This window comes from Prionailurus bengalensis, chromosome A1 (assembly GCF_016509475.1).
Source record: "Prionailurus bengalensis isolate Pbe53 chromosome A1, Fcat_Pben_1.1_paternal_pri, whole genome shotgun sequence".
Classification (NCBI taxonomy): Eukaryota; Metazoa; Chordata; class Mammalia; order Carnivora; family Felidae; genus Prionailurus; species Prionailurus bengalensis.
Genome location: NC_057343.1, coordinates 143,947,045 through 143,971,868, shown reverse-complemented (window position 1 = coordinate 143,971,868; position 24,824 = coordinate 143,947,045). Strand labels below are relative to the sequence as shown.

General features: G+C 38.6%; 1 protein-coding gene across 2 annotated transcripts in view; it reads right to left on the bottom strand.

The window, feature by feature from the left end:
* The window catches only part of JMY (junction mediating and regulatory protein, p53 cofactor), a 106,509-nt gene that overhangs the window by 13,899 nt on the left and 67,786 nt on the right, over positions 1–24,824 (bottom strand). For both annotated transcript variants that reach the window (XM_043592828.1, XM_043592829.1), the window contains exons 4-8: positions 24,628–24,797; positions 9,937–10,102; positions 9,033–9,220; positions 5,987–6,073; positions 37–132 (exon numbers count right to left, since the gene is read on the bottom strand). In XM_043592828.1, coding sequence (XP_043448763.1) covers positions 37–132; positions 5,987–6,073; positions 9,033–9,220; positions 9,937–10,102; positions 24,628–24,797 — 707 coding nt within the window. The remainder of the gene's footprint in view (positions 1–36; positions 133–5,986; positions 6,074–9,032; positions 9,221–9,936; positions 10,103–24,627; positions 24,798–24,824) is intronic.

Sequence of the window (24,824 nt, the reverse complement as noted above, 5' to 3'; positions counted from 1 at the left end):
CAATGAAAAACAACAGATGGGCCATACTTTTATTACCTGTTTAAAAGTTCGAAGTCTGTCCAAAGTTCTTTGTCTCTCTTGGCTAACCCAGGCACTTTTTCTTTCTTCTTCATCATGTAATTTTTCTCTCTTCTGATAAAAAATTAATAGTAATTCCATTATGATGTGTCCCATTCATTTTTATTATTAATAGGGAAAAAAAGAGAGCTCTCCCAGTTAAGTAAAATGGATAACTCCAATGAATGATTCATTAAACAGTGTTTATGGCATGAAACTACCAGTTTTAAATAGAAATCATGATTTTAAAATCCAGAATGATACGCTGACAAAAACAATACTGTTTCATTTTTGCATTTACCCACAATTAAAGATGTTTGCGCTGAAATAAAGTCAAATTTTCTCTGAACTAAAAAATGTTCCTGTAAGGTTGTGGCTTCAACAGCTTAAGTGTAAAATACCTGTAGCTGCTATATTCTGCTAAATTAAATAGGTGACCTTAAAAAAAAAATCAGCAACCACCTGGCCAGTAATTTACACACTGCACCTTAGTTCAACCAACATAACCAGCAGCTAGAAAAAGTATTTCTTGCATTTTACACGAATCATTTGGCTCAATATCACCCCTTAAAGTTGGGAGTTATCAGCACAGAAATTTAAGTTTTTTTCCCATGTTAATGCTAAGCAGTAAAGCAACTGTGGAAAACAGTATGGAGGCACCTCAAAAAATTAAAAGCAGAGACTCCTGAGTGGCTCAGTCCAGGGAGCCACCCGACTCAGTTTCAGTTCAGATCATGATCCCAGAGTCGTGGGATCAAGCCCTGCATTGAGTTCCACACTGAGAGTGGAGCCTGCTTAAGATTCTGTGTCCCTCCCTCTGCTCCTCTACACCACTTGTGCATTTTCTCTTTCTAAAAAAAAAAAAAAAAAAAAATTAATAAAAATAGAACTACTGTATTGTCTAGTAAGTAATTCCACTGCTGGGTATTTAACCAAAGAATACAAAAACACTAACTCAAAAAGAGATACACACCCCTATATTTATTGCACCATTATTTACAATGGCCACATTATGGAAGCAGCCCAAGTGTCCATTAATGGATAAAGAAGGTGTGGTATATATACATGGAATGGAATGTTACTCAGCCACAAAAATAATGAAAATTTGCCATCTGCAGGGACATGGATGAAGCTACGGAGTATAATACAAAGTGAAAAAAAATCAGAAAAAGACAATTATCAATATGATTTCACTCATCTGTGGAGTTGAAGAAATTTAAAAAATGAGCAAAGGAAAAAACACAAATCAAGAAACAGACTCTTAACTACAGAGAACAAACAGATGGTTATCAGGGCAGGTCGGGGGTGGGGGGGCAGATGAAATAGGTGAAGGGGATTAAGAGTACATTTCATTTATCATGACGGAGCAGTGAGTAACGTAAAGAATTGGTGAATCACTATACTGTACACCGGAAACAAATATAACGGTGTATATTAACTATACTGGAATAAAAAAAATTCTCTATACTGTTCAAACAATGAAAAGATACCTAATTACATCTCATTTTGCAGAATATTAAAAGGCTATCGAGCTATGCAGATAGGTTATGGCTTTCATTCCTACTTTGTTTTAAAAACTTGGAGATACCTCCTACAAGACCAGTTAATGTTGTGTGCACAGGACAGTGGTCTCCAGTGTGTCATTAACTTGTCTCTCTTCCATTCATCCTGTTCAAATTCAATCTTCCATTATTCCCTTACATTACTACCTCTCTTCTTCCCCACCAGCTCCTCTAGTCAGAGTTACTGCTTCATTTGTGGTGGATGACCACATCGGAATCTACAGGGTGACTTGAATCTTCAGGCACAAAGTGAACATCCTGTTTCAGAAAACTCTGTTGCACACTCATCACCTGGTAAAGTCACTGGACTTTCACAATAAACAAAGACTGAATATTCAGGCAGAAGATGGGTTGAGGGAAGGGAGACCTCACGCCTCTCGACAGCAACAACATTCAATGTCTCCAGAAGTTTGACAGAGAGAAAATATGGCACTGTGACCTAGAAAACTGTTTCTGACTTAGAAAGGAAATGGACAAGCATTCCCAAAATATGCCAAAACACAGTATGAGGACCATGAAATGTTCCGGAAGTAGTACCTTCATGAACGTTAACTAACTCCAAGAAAAATCAAAATAAAGTCAGGAATAGAAAAGTTGTGATAATCTATTTTGGTATTGATTTTTTTTCACATTTTCCTGTATTGCTTTAATCTTTTATAATGATGATGCATATCTCTTTATAAACACAATGAGGTTTCTTTTTAAAAACGTATAGGAATGGTAGAGAAGCACTTTTGCAAGCCAGTAATTAAAACTACTCATAATAGAAGGATTTTTAAAGTAAGAGTCAAGAAATTTAGAATGTTTACACACACACACACACACACATACACATACACATACACACAGCAAGATAATTACTCAGGAAAAATTCACCTTGCTTAGATAATAGGACAGTATTACAAAATATTAACTAAAAAGCAAGAAAACTTTATCAATTCACAGAGTAAAAAAGATAGCATGTAAAATACCATCTAAGAGAGGGGCACCTGGGTCCCTCCGTCAGTTAAGTGTACAACTCTTGATTTTGGCTCAGGCCATGAACTCATGGTTCGTGGGATCAAGCCCTGTACCCGGGCTCTGTGTTGACAGTGCAAACCTCCTTGGGATTCTCTCTCCCTCTCTCTCAGCCCCTCCCCTACTTACACTCTCTCTCTCAAAATAAATATTTAAAAATATACCACCCAAGAGAGTAAAATGGTAGGGGAAAAGCTGCTTAAGATAAGGAAATACCCTTCTTCCATGAAATGCTTACCAATTACGTGTCAGCCAGGCCCTATATTAAGCCCTAGGAGAGAAGCAGGAATGAGTAAGTGGTGGTGAGGTAAGTGGCAGGCATGTTAAGCAGAGAGGGTTAGCTGTCAAGCACCAAGGAAGAAACTGACCCTACTGGAGGAGGAGGTGGTGAAAAGGAGGATAGTTCCTAGAAGAAAGCACAAGCAGTAATCTCTTACACATTGGTCTTAGCAACATTTTCTAGATAGGTCTCCTAAGGCAAAGGAAACAAAAGCAAAAATCAACTATTGGGGCTATACCAATATAAAAAGTTCTGGCAAAAACATCAACAAAGAGGCATCCTATTGAATCGAAGAATATATTTGCAAATGATATGTCCAATAAGGAGTTAATGTCCAAACTATATAAAGAATAGCAAGGAAAATAATAATCTGCTTTAAAAATGGGCAGAGGACATGCAAACGGCCAAAAGGCACATGAAAACATGCTCAATGTCAGTAATTATCACTAATCGTCAAGGAAATACAAATGAGTACCAAAATGACATATCACCTCACACCTGTCAGAATGGCTAGAATCAAAAAGAAGTAACAAGTGGTGGCAAGGATGTGGATAAAAGGAACCCTCATACACTGTTAGTGGGAATGTAAAATGGTACAGCCACTATGGAAAATAATATGCAGATTCCTCAAAAAACTAAAAATAGAAATACTCTGGGGCGCCTTGGTGGCTCAGTCGGTTGAGCATCCAACTTTGGTTCAGGTCATGATCTGATGGTTCGTGAGTTCAAGTCCCACATCGGGCTCTACGCTGTCATTCAGAGCCTGCTTGGGATTCCTACCCACCCCCCCCGCCCCCCGCCATATAAAAGTCAGCTGCTTTCTAATATACTAGCAAGGAACATCTACTAGAGTTTGATATTAAAAACTATTTATATTACCATAAAAAAAAGACTTAGGCATAAATCTAATAGTTTAGGTATAAATCTAGTAAAATATAATAAATGGGGAGCTATTCCTTGTTTACACATAGGAAGACTCAATATTGTTAAGGTGTCAATTATTCCCAAACTTGACCTACAGATCTCACATAATCCTAATCAAAATCTCAGTCGCTTATTTTGTGGAGACTGACAAGCTGATTGTAAGGTTTCTTTGGAGAGGCACAAGACTTAGACGAGAGAACACAGAGCACAAGAGATCCAAACACATTCAATCAACTGATCTTTAACAAAGGAGCAAAGGCAATCCAATGAAGAGAAGTAACAGCTTTTTAAACAAATGGTGTTGGAACTACTAGACATCCACAAAAAAAAAAAAAAAAAAAAATTAGCCACAGACCTTACACTCTTCATGTACATTAACTCAAAACAGATCACAGACCTGAATGTAAAATGCAGAACTATAAAGCTCCAGCAACATAACCCAGGAGAAAATATAGATGACCTTGGTTTTGGTGAGGAGTTTTTATTTTTTTTTTTTTAATTTTTTTTTTTCAACGTTTATTTATTTTTGGGACAGAGAGAGACAGAGCATGAACGGGGGAGGGGCAGAGAGAGAGGGAGTCACAGAATCGGAAACAGGCTCCAGGCTCTGAGCCATCAGCCCAGAGCCCGACGCGGGGCTCGAACTCACGGACCGCGAGATCGTGACCTGGCTGAAGTCGGACGCTTAACCGACTGCGCCACCCAGGCGCCCCGGTGAGGAGTTTTTAGATACAGCACCAAAAGTACAACTCATGAAAGAAATAACTGACAAGTTGGACTTCATTAACATTAAAATTAAAAAGTTCTATTCTGCAAGATATGTTTTTAAGGGAATGAAAACACAAGCCAGAAATAGGGGGAAAAATACTTGCAAAGTCCAGAATACACAAAGAATTCTTAAAACTCAGTAATAAGAAAACAACCTAATTAAAAATTGAGCAAAAGATCTGGACATAACCTCAGCAAAGCAGATGGATGACAAAAAAAGCATTATGAAAAGATACTCATTATCACATGCCACTAGGAAACTGCAAACTAAAATAACCATCATGTACCACATGCCTATTAAGGGCTAAAATACAAAACACTGACAACACCAAATGCTGGTAGGGATGTGGAGCAACAGGAACCCTCTCGTCCACTGCTGGTGGCAATGCAAAACAGTACAGCCACTCTGCAAGACAGTTCGGCAGTTTCCCACAAAATTAAATAAACTCTTACATTATGATCCAGCAAATACTGCTCCTCAGGATTTACCCAAGAGATGAAAACTTATGTGCACACAAAAACCTGTATCAATGTTTACAGCAACTTTATTCATCACTGCCAAACCTTGGGAACAACCAACATGTCTCAGTAGGTCAATCGATAAACTATGGTACCGGGGCACCTGGTTGGTTCAGTTAATACAGCCTGTGCCTCTTCATCTCGAGGTTTTGAGTTCAAGCTCCACACTGAGTGTGGAGCCTACATAAGACAAATTTTAAAAATAAAGTGTGGTTATCCAGACAATGGGTTACTATTCGGTGCTAAGAAGAAATGAGCTATCAAGCTATGAAAATGCATGGAGGAATCTTAAAAGCACAGTACTAAGGTAAACAGATCTAAAAAGGCTACATATTGTAGGATTCCAATTAAACATTCTGGAGAAGGCAAAACTGTGGAAACAGTAAAAAAGATTGGCGGTTGCCAGGGGTTTGAAGAGAAAGGGAGATGAATAGATGGAACACAGGACATTTTGAGGGCAGTAAAAAATATTTTGTATGATATTATGATGGTGGATTCATATCCTTATACGTTGGTCAAAAACAACAATAGCACCAAGAATGAACTCTAATGTAAACTATGGACGTTAGGTGATAATGTTGGTCCACTGACTGTAACAAATGTACTACTCTTTGCTTGGTAGGGGAAGCTGTGAGTGTGTGGAGGTATATGGGAACTGTCTATTTAATCTTCTGCTCAGTATGTCTCAAACTGCTCTTAATGTGTGTGTATATGCATACGTATTGAACTGCAAACATACATATATATGGAATTAATACTAATATCTAGTTGTTTACATTTTCTTATTCTCTATAAATTTTATCCACTTTGAGACATGTAAAAAACCAGTTTTGTTCTAATTCTCCGAGTCCAAACTTACTAGTTGTACTGTGTGATGGGCTCTGTATTCATCTTCACTCCGAAGGCGTTGTTGGAACTTTTCATTGTGTTTTGCAATACAAATTTCCTGTAAATACATAAAATGTATTTTAATATAACTGAAACCTGAAAGACTCAAAACACCACACCAGGGCCTATTTTATTGGGTTTAATTTTAATCTTAACATGTACCTACAGGAAAACACCAAACAATAAGCCACCTCTGATTGCTCAACTGGAGTACTGAAGCAGCATGAGCCAAATCATCAAGATCTTAAAAAAAAAAAAAAAAATTATATATACCAACTTCTCTAGAACTCATTTCTCGCTCTCTTTGATGGGGAGGGATGGGACAAGACAGAGTCGAAGAGGGTGTCCTTAGGTAATCTCACAGGTCTCTTTTAGTTCTGAAGTCTGTGGCCAAAAGATTCTAAGTCTTATTGTAGTCTTTATCTTTTTTACGTAATCTCTACACCCAATGTGGGGCTCAAACTCACAACCCCAATATCAAGAGTCACACGCTCTACCCACCGAGCCAGCGAGGCCCCTTATTGTAGTCTTTAAACTATGCTGGGCAAAAAAAAAAAAAAAAAAAAAAGGATTTACAACTTTTGGCTTAAAGTCTGTGTTCTTAAACTTTGATGGGTTAAAAAACATGACGTTGCCTGGAGGGCTTTAAATAATAACATGAAATCTGTATCTTATGGTTAGAGAATTCAGAAGGAAAAGAGACTGTCCAGAGGCACCTGGGCGGCTCAGTCAGTTAAGCAATCTGAATCATCATTTTGGCTTAGGTCATGATCTCATGGTAGGTGGGATCAAGCCCTGCATCAGGCTCTGTGCTGACGGAATAGAGCCTGCTTGGGATTCTCTCTCCCTCTCAACGCCTCCCCTGCACATGCTCTCTCTCAAAGTAAATAAAGATTTGAAAAAAAGAAAGAGGGGAGCCTGGTGGTTCAGTCAGTTAAGCGTCCGACTCCTGATTTCGGCTCAGGACATGATCTCTCACGGTTCTTGAGATTGAGCCTCACATATTTGGATTCTCTCTCCTTCTCTCTCCATTCCTCCCGTTAGCACTCTCTCTCTCAAAATAAATAAAAACATGATAATAAACTAGGAACTATGTGCCTCTTTACAAAATAATGCACTATTATCTGGAAACTTTATAGTAGCACCGTGCTAAGTCTTCATTTTCCCTGGGTCTTCCTGGAGAAGTATTCCAGGTAAAAAGGTGGCCATTAGTTTACAACACTCTCAAAACTATACAAACTTTTAACCAGAGAAAGTGATATGATAAATGATCTTTTAAGCTGGTGAACCAGAGTTTAAAGCATTTGTATCATATTTTTCACCCACATTGGGTTGACTCTAAGGCCTAACCAGTATGAATGAAGAAATTAACCTGTTTGGGGCAGTCTCCAGGGGATAACAAAGGTAGTATTGTATATAAGTAACAGGATATAGTGATACAATGACTCAGGCTTCTATGTCACTCAGACCTAAGATAGAATTCTACCTTTGCCCCATATTAGCTGTTTTTCCCTGGGTGATCTGTTTAACTACCAGTAGCCTTGATTCCCTTGATTATAAAATGAGGATATAGGTCTATAATCCCTTATTTTCAGACTTTAGAAAGATGGTATGTTACATATACAGTATCTAGTAACTCCAGCAAGATCTGAAGTAGCACCCTATAAGACTAAAACTAACATTGTTGCAGTGAAACATATGAATAGTCAAAGTAAGAGAGACTCTCAAATAGACAGCTTCCTCTCAGCTCTGGGTTTGTCACCACATCAAGTAGGAGAATGTTTTTGATCTGTGGAGCTTTCTCAACTTTAGGCAAAAGAATATTATCTCATTTGACTATCGATATCATTAAAGAAAATAAAAATGCATAAAGAATATTCATCTTTACAAGTATATTCACAGTGGCACCTGGGTGGCTCAGTCAGTTAAACATCCAACTCTTGATTTGGCTCAGGTCATGATCTCACAGTTTTGAGACTGAGCGCCGAGTCTGGCTCTGCACTGGGCATGGAGCCTTCTTAAGATTCTCTCTCTCCCTCTGCAACTCCCCTGCTCACTCTCTCTCTCTTTAAAAAAAAAAAAAAAGAAAGAAAAATCTAATCACAAAGTACAGACTTCAAGTCGTCATGGCATAGCCAGAGACCATCATTTTTTCAAGAGGAAAGGCAGGGCATGACTTAAAGTCACAAGTACTCCCCTGGGTATGAAATCCTACCAAGGATGCTGGATAGACCAAACACCCTGTGACAGTGAACATGTTGACATGTAGACAAGGAATATAGGACGATGTTACACAGAAAGGCATACTTTCATTTTTTGTATCATAGAGGTGATCTTCTCATTATCTTTCTTTTTAGGACTTAGTGTTTCTAGTTTCCTCTCTTCTCAGCCATCTTTTATCACTCCTTTTACCCCCTGTAGTTCTCCCACCTCAGGTGGTGAGGGCTGGGGGTAGGTATGGCGGAGGGCAAGACCATTTAGAGCCCCTGACTCTGTGTGATGTGATGGGTTGCAGGAGGTCTGAGGCTGCTGGTCTAAACGGGCAGATTCTCCAGGAGTGAACTTCCCTACCTCAGATTTAGATTAATAAGAGTGAAGAGTAAAGAATATGGATTAATTTTTTTACATATAGAATTCCTTAAAGATTGAGATCAGAATCAAGACATAATTATACAACAGGACTGACCTCCTTAAATAATCAGGAGCAGAGAACTGCATTACGTGGATCCTGCAACCCTGTCCTTTACCAGAGTCACTTACGGGGTGTCGGGGGTAAATAGCACATCATCACTGGCTGTTCTAATGTGTTTAACAAGGCAGTTCTCAGAAAACTCTATAATGTTAACATAATGGCTTCAGTATTGAGAAGAGGTAACTCTCACTTAGTTTTAAAACATGTAACTGCTAGTGACAAATCAGGTTACAATTATTAGATATGGGTCAAGGATTAAGTAATGACTAACAAAAAGTCTTAAAACTAAGGCTATATATTTGATAAATAACCTAAGCTATTATACCTTTTTATTTCTGAGGTAGGCTTTCTTGGCTGAAACTCGTCCACGCCTTGCTTCCAGCTGGCGTGCTTTCTGCTGAAGTTTCTGTAGCTCTTCTCTCTGTAAGTGCACAGACACTGCCATCTCTTCCTTCTCCAGCATGGCCTCCATGCTTTCGTAAGTGTCGTAATATACCACCTCATCTCTCTTTTCTGTAACAAAACAGCAACAAGGGGTAGTGGTTAAGAGCAGGAGCTCATGGAGCCAGAAAGAACAGAGTTCTAAGCTACTTATTAAGTCTGTAACCTCAGGCAAAGCCGTTACCTCTTGAGCTTCTTTGTAAAATAGCAATTGTTAGGAAATATACCTTCTAGGGTGAGTGTGTATACAAAATGCTCAGCAGTGTGTGGCACAGTTAAATGCTCGATAAATGTTAAGTATCATCATCCCTCAAATTCAAAATTTTTCTGGCTGAAACAACCTTACAAAGTGAGTATTTTACAAAGGTAATAGCATAGTTGCATTGCTGAGTCTACTAAATAACTTGAGTTTCAGAGCTCCTTTAAAAGGTTTTACATTGGAGCGCCTGGATGGCTCAGTCGGTTCAGTGTCTGACTTCAGCTCAGGTCATGATCGCACAGCTCTTGAGTTCCAGCCCTGCATCAGGCTCTGTGCAGATAGCTCACAGCCTGGAGCCTGATTCGGATTCTGTGTCTCCCGCTCTCTCTGCCCCACCACCCCCCGGCCCCTCCCTCTTCTCCCTCTCCCAAAAATAAACATTAAAAAAAATTAAAAAATAAATTAAAAAATAAAAGGCTTTATGTTAAGACATTCTTAGTCTCAACAGAAGAACCAGCTGACGACTATGTGTATTTCCCCTATGTATTAATTTTTTTCCTGGATTTATGTGGTTGAATGCACACCATACCTGATATAAGTCTTTTGATGCTTTCCAGTTGTGCGGTCAATAGTAACTCTTCACACTTCAGGATTTCAAACTGTACTTCATACAACTGAAGTTGTAGGTCATAATAATCAGCTTCTAACTGATCCAGCCGGGCTATGGCCTCTGTACCACCCTGCAAACTCTGCATCTGCATTGAAAATAAAAATAACATTTCTAATTGGTTGGGACAAGGAAAACAAATCAGGTTAGGATTAGAAATGAAAACTAATCATACAGCATAAATCCACGAAGCAACTGTTCCAAGAAAGAACCTTATAAACAAGAAGTAAAGATTTTTTTTAAAAGACAGAAAAACAGCAATAATCCAAACATATAGTTTTGGAAATAACTAGACATACATGGTAAAAATAACGTTTTTAAGTTTACTCATATCACAGGTCATATTTAGGATACTATATTATTCTAATTATTCTGACATAAATATTAATAGTGTTCTTTCCTCTCAAAAGTGGATGTACTAACCTATGCAGTTATTCCTTCCATATATGAATGAGATTATGTATGAATGAGTAAGATATGTAAATAAGATCCATCCATACTCAGATAGTTATAACCAGGGGGTAGAAGTCTGGTCACCCTACACATCCAGAGCTGTGAGCTGTGTTTTGCTCCATGGTCACAGCCTCATTAGCTTCTAGGAGCTGGTCACTGGGGGAGCAAGGTGAATAGCAGGACAGAAATGACTGTAGGAGAACCCCTGCAATCTACTAACAATGGTAACTATTAGTATCTTTACATAAATGCAGTTAGGATCCTACATCCAACCTAAGGTGAGACTGAACGGTTTCTAGACAGGTCTCATGAAGTGGTGGGTGTTCTCATATGAAGTTTGCTTGGTTGGTCGGTTGATTAGTTTTTGGTCCAGAAAGGAGAGGGAGAAGAGATTTTGCCAAGCAACCAAAGGAAATTACTATGAACAAAGTATGCTTCAGATACTAGTCCCCAACCCCACTATTTCCATGGATTCCTACTTGGATCTGTGAAGAAAGATGGCTCTAAGGAGGAGCTGACAGGATGGCTTTTCAGGAGTCACTGAAGGACAGGCATGTGAGAGAGTAAAGCATTCCTCTCAAAACATCTAAGAATATAGTACTACCACTTTAGCATATTAAATGTTCATGCTTAGAAACTGCAGGACACGGCCACAGGTATCAGTGTGCCCTAGAAGAACAAGCAACACTGGTGAGGAGGCCCTGGCCTCAAGTGGCATCCCAGGGGATGACTACCAAAGGGGGTGGAGGAGAAACAGAGGAAAAGGAGGGAAATGTTTGTGAGCTCCTCTGAGGGGTCACCTGGGGCTCCCAGAATACCAAGGAGATACTTGGCTGGTACCCTCGGGACAGGCTTGGCAGCAAAGACAGTGAATTCTTATGGCTGCAAAATGATCTCTTTTGTCTGATGAGGTTGGTGAATCATGTTAGCACATAAAGAGAGTATGTTTAAACAAGAGTCCAGCCTGGGGCACCTGGGTGGCTCAGTCAAGTGTCTGCCTTTGGCTCAGGTCATGATCTCATGGTTCATGAGTTCGAGCCCTGTGTCGGGCTCTCTGCTGTCAGTGTGGAGCCCCTGTTCCCTCTCTCTCTGACCCTCCCCCACTCTCTCTCTCAAAATAATAAACTTAAAAAAAAAAAAAAAAAAGACTAGAGTCCAGCCTTTCCTTTAAATTCTAGATATCCAACACAGTCTTACCTGAAGACTAGAATATTTTTTAGCATATAATTTCAAGGTCCTTTATTTTTTTTTAAGGTTCATTTATTTTGAGAGAGAGAGAGAGAGAGAGAGAGAGAGAGAGAGAGAGAGAGGGAGGGAGGGAGGGAGGGAGGGAGGGAGGGAAGGAATCCCAAGCAGGCTCCGTGTTGTCAGTGCACAGCCTGGCACAGGGCTCAATCCCACAAACTGATCCTACGAACTGTGAGATCATGACCAGAGTTGAAATCAAGAGTTGGATGCTTAACCAACTAAGCTACCCAGATGCCCCTCAAGTTCCTTGTAAACTGCAAAGCAACACTTAGCCTGTAATCTAAATGTGCAATGGTATACACTTAACGGTATACATTTAATAATAATCAGGTTAATTAAGTACAGTGCTCTTTCATAAATGTTAGAAAATTTTTACACTGAATATTTAATGAATTGTAGGCCAATGATCCTGCTGCATTAGGAAATATTTTATGAGTGACAAACAGTAAATATGGAACAAACCACAAGATTGCATTACAGTGTTTCATGGAGGTCAATAATGAAATCCTGGTGTTTTGGTCCTAAGTCATAAAATATGAACGTGTCATTTCTTGTCTGAGACTTTCAGTCTCACTATAAATTACAAACGTCCCTTTGGATACAACCTTGGGCTTCTTATCTAGCTCTGGAGACCACAGCTCCAGAATGCATATTCCTCTGTTATTAGCACCCATACTTTCTATGAGCACAGCATACAAACATATGAAATACATAATGTTGGGGTGCCTGGGTGGCTCAGTTGGTTAAGCATCCAACTCTTGGGTTTTGACTCAGCTCATGATCTCACGGTTTGTGAGATCAAGTCCCACATCAGGCTATGCACTGACAGCGCGGAGCCTGCTTGGGATTCTCTCTCTTCTTCTCTCTCTGTCCTTCCTCTGCTCACACACTCAGTCTGAAAAATAAATAAATTAAAAAAAAAAAAACAAAAAACTAGTGAGAAGATTAAGCTTTAAAAAATAAATAAAATACGTAATGTTAAAGGCTTTATTCTCTGGAAAAATTATAATCAGTTAAGATAAAACCTTAGTGTGTATCAGTCTAAAACCTTCATGAACAGTGACACTGTTCAGATCAAGGTCTGGAACTATTAGTTCCACCTTCACTATCTCTAGTTCTCTCCAGCTGAAAGCAACCATTTGTCTGCTGTGTTCATATCACTGTGCTAGGGCTTCCCCTATACTCTATAAGTTTGACTCTTGTCCAATACTTTGCTTAAGGAAAAGAAAGCTGAAAGCCCCTTGTTGGCATACTTTTACACTGTCAGCCAATATCAAATATCAAACTGAGAAAGGAAGGGGTGTATTCTTACAAGAAGTGACCTCATCGCCAACTTTCTGGTTTACTGAGTTCCATTCAAAGCAAGGAAGTCAAGAGGTAGATCTGCTATCGCAAGGTACAAAAATGAAAAAACCTCAGACGCAGAAGTGCAGGCAGAGGATCTATTGAATCCCAACCTCTGAAAGAACAAACAATAAAGCAGGGGTGGGCATCATGACAAGTAAAAGGGTTGTAGGGACTGCAGTAGAGAGGATTTTTTATGGGATAAACTAAGCAGAGAGAGATAAGAGACAAGGGAAATTTGGGAGGGTAAAATTGTGCTCTAAGGTTTATTTAAACTTTGACATGGCGGCAGTGAAAGACATGCAGAGTTATATGAAGTGTATGCTGCTCCAAATCCCTTCCCTAAAATATCTTAATTTCTAAACTGATTTTTCTCCTGGTATCTAATTCAGGGGACAGGCACAGAACTAAGGGAATGGGAATCAAGAGTACAAGCAACACTAATTCTGGACAATGGAACAATGCAGAGAAGGTAGGTGCCATAGTTGGGCACCTTTGTTACGCCTAGGGTCACTGCTTCCCTGGGCAATAAAGAAGCCTAGAAAGTAAGGTAAGTGCTCAAAGGAGACAATCAAATTGCCAAGTTTTCACACTTTGCTATCTTGAAATTTTATTCAGCTCAACTTTTACCTTCTGAACAAACTTCTGGTATCAGGATATCAAGACCCCCAAAACAAACTGCATTCCCAGTGTAATGCAGGTAATACCAGCAACATTGTGCCTGACCCAATCCTCCCAATTCCTATAAGAATGGCCTTTCCACTAGACATAAGTAGGGAGCACCATTCTAATAAATATGGAAAAGAAAAAAAAGAAAAATGTTTTTACAGTAAATCTAGCAAGGAAATGAAGTACCAATCAACATCCAACATCCACATAAGGACATCGTACATTACTAACCCCACTGATAATCATTCCCGCTATGCACAATAACAGTGGTGTTCTCGTTTCCTATTTTGACTATACTATACCATGAAACAAGACATGAAGCAATTTATACAAACTAATGATGCCCATATCTTGCCTTTGACTCTACTATGCTCGAAAAACTCTACGACATGTGAGGAGCTACAAAAATTAGAACTTTCAGAGTATCTGTGGGTGGAGTCATGCATTCAATAAATTCTCACTGGGCACCTGCTGGCTGTCTGAGTTATGGAAAGTATAGCAGTTAGCAATAAATGAAATGAGGGTTCAGTCATCATGAAAACCACGTACCGTACAAGAGACATAACATTAAAGGCAAGCTCAGCAAGCTGTCAGTCAAGACTAGCCCTTTTACTATGTGGCAAGGATGGAAAGTACATGAGGATTGGTACAAACAAACCTGAGTATATGAGGTTCTACCAATAACAGCTTCACAAATATGGAGAATACACATAAACACAAGGAATTATCTAAAATTCCACATTTCAGAACTCTTTGAAAACTAAAAACAGCCATAATTTCTTTGATGTCAAAACCTAATCTCGTAATCCATTTGTAGGAAGCTATCCAGAAATGATGTGAATCCCTATTTATTCCATTTAATGAAAGTATGTTTCATTAATGGAATAACAACACTTGTCTGAAGTTATATGTCCTAATCTGTCTAAAATTTGGAAAACTTAGAACTCTAATAAAACATATCTGGCCTCAGAGATTTGAGACAATGGCTTATAGGCTTGTAGTATAAAGGGTTATGTTTTACATTTAAGAGATAATATACATAAAACACTAAAGATAGGGCCAGAAACATTTTTCAACTTTTCTATTTATTTTTTTGTAATCAATATCAAAATATATTAAGATGACTAAAAGAGAATTTCATAAGTAATATAAAAACTTTTACAGTATTACCTAGGTTTTTCTACTTAAAGACTTTGAAATTTCTAATGTATAGATACAGAACAGACTATCTACATGCTTGTTAATAAATTAAAAAGAAAAAAAGAGAGTCACTACCTGGACTAGCACCCTAGCTGCCCTACCTCTGTTCAGACTGTGTCCATCACACCAAAGCTCCCTGCTGTTGAAACTTCTTGGCAAGGTCCATTTGAAATACAACTGTCTGAAGCATGGGAATTGTATTTTTCCCATCTTTCTATTCCCTTCCTTGATACTTGCATAGTATGTAACACAGATTAGAGTAATCGTGTCTAAGATTTATGGAGTTCTTACTCTATGTGCCAGGCATTATGCTAAATACTTTATATACATTAACCAATGAAATCATCACTTTCCTAAAAGGTATCTATTGATCTTATTTTATAGAGAGGTTAAGTAATTTACCCAAGGTTATGTAAGTAATAAGTTTGCAGAATCAGGATCTACATTATTCTGTCCAAATATGGTAGCCTAAAGTTACATGTGGCTATTTAAATAGAAATTAAATTAAAATTCTGTTCCTCTGTCACATAAATCACTTTTCAAGAGCTCAATAGATATCTGAGTAGTAGGTACACTACTGAAAAGTGCAAATATAAAACACATCCATTGTTGTAGGAAGTTCTACTGAATAGCACTGTCTAGACCCTAAGCTTAGGTCCCCTAGGGTATACTGTAAATGCTCCATAAATACTTAATGATTTAAAGAGAAATGACATGGGGGAATATAACCTTAAAAACACTTTAGCTGTATGATTTTAGAAGAATAACAAAATTATGGATAGTGAGGATGTAGCCTCAGGATTGGTATGTATTTAGCTCAATATTCTAACAGTAGATATATGTTCATAGAGAGGAACTCAAGGAATCAAAGTTTCTAAAAAATGTATGGCGAATGGTTGGCATTCTCTGCCGAGAAAAGAAAGCACATTGGTAGCTTTCTTAGAACGTTCAACAAGGAAGGACTGTCATCCAAAAAGTTTTCTGGTTAATTCTCTGTTAAGCAGAGAACATACTAAATGAGATGTGATTGTATTTTCTGATGTTTCATCCTAGCATCTCAATTTTGGCATCTCCTATTTCAATAATAACTACAAACAGAATCCCCTTATTTCATTAATAATCCTTATTTTAATAATACTTTTTACACATATACTATTCCTAACCCTTTGTCATTTTATGTATTTTCGTTTTGTTCTGTGGCTGTGACTAATTAAACTCACCCTGGGTTCTTTCAAAGGTATTGAGCCAAAGAGACATCAATGTTTTCAGGAGTTTTTGATGGGAAAATCTGAACACCAGTGGCAATGTGGGATCAAAGGTTCAGGTACAGATGATTTGCAAACCTGTTAAATTTGTCTGCAGAACTGTGAGTATATGCATATTTCTCTCAGTAGAGAGTTCCTAGGTTTCAAATTCTTTTTTATAGAGAGCGAGCGAGCAAGAGAGCACAGACATATGCAAGTGGGAGGGGTGGGGAAAAGGGACACAGAGAGAGAATTGCAAGCTGGCTCCATGCTCAGAGCAGAGCCCAACAAGGGGCTCGATCCCATTACCCTGTGATCATGACCCGAGCCGAGGTCAACAGTGAGATGCTCAACAAACTGAGCCACCCGGGCATGCTCGCCCCACCCCTACCCCCCCCCACACACCGTGCCAGCTTTCAAATTCTTAATAGTGCAGGAGTCTGGACCTCAAAAGGGTAAGAATGACTACAATCAAGATCCAGAAACATTTATAAAGGAGACAGATTAAAAGAAATGGTATGTACTCCTAAAGCATATTTAAAGGAGTTAAAGAATTTAAATGTCAAATATAGTTTTGCTTATGTAGGTATAATTTGGTACTTAAGAATTTACAAGTTTAGCACTACACTCATATCATTACTAAATATTTTTTAATTTCTGATTTTTTTAAAATTTCTGATTTTAACTAAAAAAAAATTTTCTTAATGTTTATTTTTGAGACAGAGGGAGACAGAGCGTGAGTGGGGGAGGGGCAGAGAGAGAGGGAGACACGGAATCTGAAACAGGCTCCAGGCTCTGAGCCGTCAACACAGAGCCCGATGCGGGGCTCGAACTGATGCAGGGCTCAAACTCATGAACTATGAGATCATGACCTGAGCCAAAGTCGTACACTTAACCGACTGAGCCACCCAGGCACTCCTCTGATTTTAATTTTTAAAGTATTTTATGTTGTCACATCAGGAAGAAGTTTTCTGTTTAAAAACAAAAACAAAAAAACCCAGACACAATATAATGTATTTTTTTTAAAGAACAAAAGTCTCCCCATAATTTAAACAGAGCAGTACTGTATTATCAAGTGTTCAATGGAAAATCATCTGTTTGGGATGGACTTAATTCATATTTGCTCTGTTTCTCATGAGTAATGTGGTCACCTTAAATTAATGCTAATAAAACTGGTGTAGTACATCATAGATATACATAAAAAACACAATATGTACATTATATACACTCAAGCATAAACCTGGCAAGAATGACTGGTATGTTTACCAAACCCTTTGAAGAATTTAAACACAATCCAGAACATTAAGAAGGAGACCATTAAGGTAATGGGGTGGCCCCAGGGAAAATGACCCCACAGGTAATCATCCTAGACTCCTGGGGCCCATTGTAGCCCAGCCCTTCCTCTACAACCCTAGACCAATTCCAGTAAGAACAATGTTCTTACAATAGCAAACAGTCAGAAATCTTACCCTAAGCAGTTCTTTTAGGCACTCTATAATTCACTGTCGGCCTGGTTAGAGCAACAAAGCTAGCACATGTGATAAAGACAAAGAATGGTACTCAACTTCCCAGGCAATAAAATGCTAGGATTAAAACACACACACACACACACACACACACACCAAAAACCAAAACCTAGGATTTTACGTTTTAAAAGTTCTGGAACTTAGTATTTCAGACAGCTTGTGACATAAATGAGAAAGCTTACTAGGAAAAGGAGATTGCAATAGAAATGCTTCAGGAGAACATGAGTAGGACTGAAATCCTTGCAAAGAGATTCTGAATACAGGGTGAAAAAATTCCAGGACAAGACAAGTTACAATTTTGCCTTTAACACTAGTAGCAAATAAAATATAAGGGGAAAAAAATCACAATTTAAAGTCATTAACAAAAAGATTTCTTTCTAGATCATAGTCATTATACATTATAAGCTATCTCACTACTTTTTAACAAGAGTAGATAAGCATATGCACTTTTAAAATGTGAATAGGGACCAACTAAGCCAAAAAAATTTCATACAGCTGTACTAATAAAAGCGGAGACATTTTGTTTTTCCTTAGAGACTAAAACATACTACTGCCACATATAGCCAGTGTTCTAACAACCAATACAGTCAATCCATAGAATGGGAGCAAATATTTTCAAATTATGTATCTTATAAAAAACTTGTATATAGAATATATAAAGAAGTCTTTCAACTTAGTAATAAAGAAAACCACAATTTTAAAATGTAAAAGGTATGAACAGATGTTTCTCCAAAGAAGATAAATAAGTAGGGAATAAGCAAATGAAGAGATACTCAATATAAATACCATGGGGGAAATGCATCTAAAAACACAATGAGGGGCGCCTGGGTGGCTCAGTCGGTTAAGCGTCCGACTTCGGCTCAGGTCACGATCTCACTGTCCGTGGGTTCGAGCCCCGCGTTGGGCTCTGTGCTGACTGCTCAGAGCCTGGAGCCTGTTTCAGATTCTGTGTCTGCCTCTCTCTTTGACCCTCCCCCGTTCATGCTCTGTCTCTCTCTGTCTCAAAAATAAATAAATGTTAAAAAAAAAATTTTTTTTTAAATAAAAACACAATGAAATACCACTTCACACTCAACCAAGATGCCATAATAAAAAAGACACATTTTAAGTGTTAATGATTGTGTAGAACAAGATGTGTAGAAATTCTAACTGTTGTACACTGCTGTTGGGAACAGCTGCTTAGGAAAACAGTCTGACAGTTCCTTAAAAAGTTAAACAGTTTTCTCCTAGGGACATACCAAGATAAATGAAAACCCTATACATGACAGGGTTCACAGCAGCATGGTTCATAATAGCTCCAAAAGCAGAAAGAGCCCAAATGTTTATCAACTGATGAATGCACAAAATGTGGTATTAACCATATAAAGATCATTCTATCAAAAAACTAAATTAAGCATGCATGGTTTCCCAAACAAAAACTAAAGCAGTTGTTGACCACACTAAGCCAACCCTGGAAGAAATATTAAAAGGGGACTGTGGGTGTGTTGGGGGAGAGGGGCAACAAAGACTAGAAAGGAACAGAAACACCAACTTTACACATAACACAAAGACTCTGAATTCGTATCTATCAATAGTCACTCCAAATGTAAATGGACTACATGCTTCAATCAAAAGACACAGGGTATCAGAATGGATAAATAAAAACAAGACACATCTATATGCTGCCTGTAAGAGACTCGTTTTAGACCTAAAGACACCAGAAGACTGAAAGTGAAGGGATAGAGAACTATCTAGCATGCTAATGCACATAAAAAGCCAGAGTAGCCATACTTATTATCAGACAAACTAGATTTTAAACCAAACCCTGTTATCGCTTCTCGGCCTTTTGGCTAAGATCAAGTGTAAACCAAACCCTGTTAAAAGAGATGAAAAAGAGGCAGTACATCCTAATTAAGGGGTCTATCCAAGAAGAAGATCTAACGACTGTAACTATTTATGCCCCCAATGTGAAAGCACCTAAATACATAAATAAATTAATAATAAACAAAGAAATTCATTGATAATAATACAAAAGCAGTATGGGACTCTAACACACCATGTACAACAATGGATAGTTCACCTAAGCAGAAAATCAACATGAAAGCAATTGCCTTTTTTTTTTTTTTTAGTTTATTTATTTATTTATTTGGGGGGGGGGAGAGGGAGGGAGGGAGAGAGGGGGGAGAATGAATGAATATGAATGAGTGGGTGAGGGACAGAGAAACAGGAAAGAGGATCGAAAATGGGCTCAGTGCTGACAGCGGACAGACCGATGGGGGGCTCAAACTCACAAACCAAGAGATCATGACCTGAGCCAAAGCTGGATGCTTAACTGAGCGAGCCACCCAGGGGCCCTGAAACCATGGCTTTGAGTAACACACTGGACCAGATGGAGTTAACATATATTCAGAACATTTCATTCTAAAGCAGCAGAATACATGTTCTTTTTGAGGGCACAAAGAACATCCTTTAAGATCTACTGGGTAACAAGGGCTCAACAAGTACAAAAAGACTGAGACAATACCACACATATTTTCAGACCACAATGATATGAACTTGAAGTCAACCAGAAGAAAAAATTTGGAAAGACCACAAATAACGTGGAGGTTAAAGAACATACTACTAAAGAATTACTAAAGAATGAATGCAGTGGCTCAATCAGTTGAGTGTCGGACTTCGATTCAGGTCACCATCTCACAGTTCGTAAGTTTGAGCCCTGCATGGGGGCTCTCTGCTGTCAATGCAGAGCCCGCCTGGGATCTTCTGTTCCCTCCCACCCCTCTCTCTCTGCTGCTCAACCACTCGCGTACTTTCTCTCAAAAGTAAATAAAAAAATTAAAAAATATATATACATATATATATTTATTTATTTTACATATGGCCTACTGGTGAAAAGAAATTGACTTCATGTTTTTCCAAAAATGACTTAATGACATAATGTATGATACAATACATTGCTGACAGTGCAGAGCCTACGTGGGATTCTCTCTCTCCTTCTCTCTCTGCCCCTCCCCTGCTTGAGGTCTCTCTCAAAATAAACATTAAGAAAAAGAGCACCAACTGAACAGTTGTGCCTAAACCATGAAATGTCATTATATACCATATAGGACACCATCTTAGGTTTATCCCTAACACAAGCTTTAATCTTCATTCATTTTTAAAACTACAGGTGACCCATGAACAACAAGGAGATTTGCTTCTTCTAATAGTTAGGAAAACTATCAGCAAATGACCATGCTGAATACCCTTTCATAAGAAGCCATCTGTCCCTGATGAACACAGATGCAAAAATCCTCAACAAGATATTAGCCAACCATATCCAACAATACATTAAAAAAAAATATTAACCGCAACCAAGTGGGATTTATACCTGGGCAGCAGGGCTGGTTTAGTATCAGCAAAACAATCAATGTGATTAATTCACATCAATAAAAGAAAGAACAAGAACCACATGATCCTCTCAATAGATGCAGAGAAACCATTTAACAAAATACAGTATCCTTTCTTGATAAAAACCCTCAAGAAAGAAGGGATAGAAGGAGCATACCTCGAGACCATAAAAACCGTATATGAATAATAAGACCCACCGCTAATATCGTCTATAATGGGGGAAAACTGAGTTTTCCCCCTAAGACCAGGAACAAGACAGGGATCTTCACTCTCACCACTGTTATTCAACATAGTATTGAGTGTATTAGCCTCAGCAATCAGACAACACAAAGAAATAAAAGGCATCCAAATCTGCCAGGAGGAGGTCACACTTCACTCTTCGCAGATGACCTAATACTCTATATGGAAAACCCAAAATATTCCACCAAAAAACTGCTAGAACTGATCCATGAATTTAGCAAAGTGACAGGACATAAAATCAATGCACAGAAATTGGCTGCATTCCTATACACCAACAATGAAGCAACAGAAAGAGAAATCAAGGCATTAATCCCATTTAAAATTGTACCAAAACCCATAAAATACCTAGGAATAAATCTAAGCAAAGAGGTAAAAAGTCTTTACACTGAAAACTTATGAAAGAAAGCTTATGAAAGAAACTGAAGAAGACACACACAAAAAAATGCAAAAATATTCCATGCTCCTATCCAGAACAAACACTGTTAAAATGTCAATACTACCCAAAGCAATCTACATATTCAATGTCAATACCTATCAAAATAAGACTAGCATTCTTCACAGAGCTAGAACAAATAATCCTAAAATTTGTACAAATAATCCTAAAATTTGTAAGGAACCAGAAAAGACCCCGAATAGCCAAAGCAATCTTGAAAAAGAAAACCAAAGCAGGAGGCATCACAATCTCTGACTTCAAGCTATACTACAAAGCTGTAATCATCAAGACAGTATGGTACTGGCAAAGAACAAACGCTCAGATCAGTGGAACAGAATAGAGAACCCAGAAAGGGACCCACAAACATATGGCCAACTAATCTTTGACCAAGCAGGAAAGAACATCCAATGGAATAAAGACAGTCTCTTCAGCAAGTGGTCCTGGGAAAACTGGACAGCGACATTCAGAAGAATGAACCTGGACTTTCTTCCACTGTACACAAAAATAAACTCAACATGGATGAAAAACCTAAATGTAAGACAGGAAGCCATCAAAATCCTTGAGGAGAGAGCAGGTAAAAACCTCTGACCTTGGCTGCAGCAACATCTTACTCAACATGTCTCCAGAGGCAAGGGAAATGAAAGCAAAAATGAACTACTGGGACCTCATCAAAATAAAAAAGATTCTCAACAGCAAAGGAAACAAACAGCAAAACTAAAAGGCAACCGACAGAATGGGAGAAGATATTTGCAAATGACATATCACATAAAGGGTTAGTATCCAAAACCTATAAAGAACTTATCAAACTCAACACCCAAAAAACAAATAATTCATGAGGAAATGAGCAAAAGACATGAGTAGACACTTCTCCAAAGAAGACATCCAGATGGCCAACCAACACATGAAAAAACGCTCAACATCACTCATCATCAGGGAAATACAAATCAAAACCACAATGAGATACTTCCTCACACCTGTCAGAATGGCTAACATTAACAACTCAAGCAACAACAGATGTTGGGTGAGGATGCGGACTAAGAGGATCTCTTTTTGCACTGCTGGTGGGAATGCAAGCTGGTGCAGCCACTCTGGAAAAGAGTATGCAGGTTCCCCCAAAAGACTGAAAATAGAACTACCCTACAACCCAGCAACTGCACTAAGTATTTATCCAAGGGATACAGGTATGCTGTTTCGAAGGGACACATGCACCCCAATGTTTTATAGCAGCACTATCGACAAGAGCCAAAGTACGGAAAGAGCCCAAATGTCCATCGATGGATGAGTGGATAAAGATGTGGTATACATATACAGTGGAGTATTACTCAGCGATCATAAAGAATGAAATCTTGCCATTTGCAACTACGTGGATGGAACTGGAGGGTATTATGCTAAGTGAAATTAGTCAGAGAAAGACAAATATCACATGACTACACTCATATGAGGACTTTAAGAGACAAAACAGATGAACATAAGGGAAGGGAAACAAAAATAATATAAAAACAGGGAGGGGGGGGCGCCTGGGTGGCGCAGTGGGTTAAGCGTCCGACTTCAGCCAGGTCACGATCTCGCGGTCCGGGAGTTCGAGCCCCGTGTCAGGCTCTGGGCTAATGGCTCAGAGCCTGGAGCCTGTTTCCGATTCTGTGTCTCCCTCTCTCTCTGCCCCTCCCCCGTTCATGCTCTGTCTCTCTCTGTCCCACAAATAAATAAACGTTGATAAAAAAAACAAAAACAAAAACAGGGAGGGGGACAAAACATAAGAGACTCTTAAATATGGAGAACAGAAGGTTGTTGGGGGGATTGTGGGAGGGGGTATGGGCTAAATGGGTAAGGGGCATTAAGGAATCTGTTCTGGAAATCATTATTGCACTATATGCTAACTAACTTGGATGTAAATTAAAAAATAAATTTTTAAAAAGGCCATCTGTTCTGGTCAAATTTAATAATGAAGTGTTTAACAGTGTTTAAAGATAATGGCCTCAGAGGTAATAAAAAATAGTATAATTAATGGTTTCAATATTGTCAAGCAAGACTGGGGAGGGGCGGTTATTCCACACTGCAGTGGACAGTATGAGGATACTAAAACCACCGATGAACAGGACGATGATGAAAAAGTAAATTTTAAAAGACCATTTAGATAAATTTTAAATATGTCTATCAGCAACCTTTTCAAGGATTTGTAAAACTAGTCTTTTTTGGGGGGGTGGGGAGGGTTCATGAAGAGGTCTTAAATTAAGTACAGTCAAGAAAACGGACCTCTGTTGAACCTGTTTTGTGTTCAGTAATAAAATGGGAAACTCCAAAAGGTAATGGTTCTGAATTAGGATTTTTCTTTATTGCTCTGGGCAGTGCAACTTTTTAAATAATTGTCAGAGCTTTAAGGGGTGTCTGGTGGCGGTTAAGCATCCGACTCTTGGTTTTACCTCAGGTCACAATATCACGGTTTCACGAGTTCAACCCCCCATGTCAGGCTGTGTGTTGGCAGCACCAAGCCTGCTTGGGATCGTCTCCATCTCTCTCCTACCCCAGTTGCAAGGTCTCTGTCTCTCTAAACAAACAAACCTTTTTAGAAGATTTTAAAAAATAACTGTCAGACCTTTGAACCTTACAGTACAAAACATTTAAAAGACAACAATGAAATTCTAATGTCAACTTTTTAAATAGTGTACTGCTGCCTACAGTCACATTGCGACGCTTATGAGAATACCTTATACGTCTCTTACTAGTGGCCAACTCAAATCAGAGGCCTCCATCTTGAGTATCATCTCATGGAAACACTGCAAAATTAACTGCCTACAGAGTCAGAAAATGCCAGTCCTGTACAAATACAAAAATGAAATAGCAAATCTTATCTTCAAATATTATATATTTTTCTGATGGTTTTTGTTACCTCTTCTTTTAGTGCATGTTTCCTCTGTTCCAAACAGATCTCTTTTGCTCTCATCATCTGCAAAGTCTCCTTAGAAACAGCATACTGGAGCTTTTCCATTCGTTCTGCAGCTGCTGCCCATGATGCTTTACCAAATTTCTTCTGATCTGCTCGCATTCGATCGTACACAGCTATTAATAATTTTTTAAAGAGACATT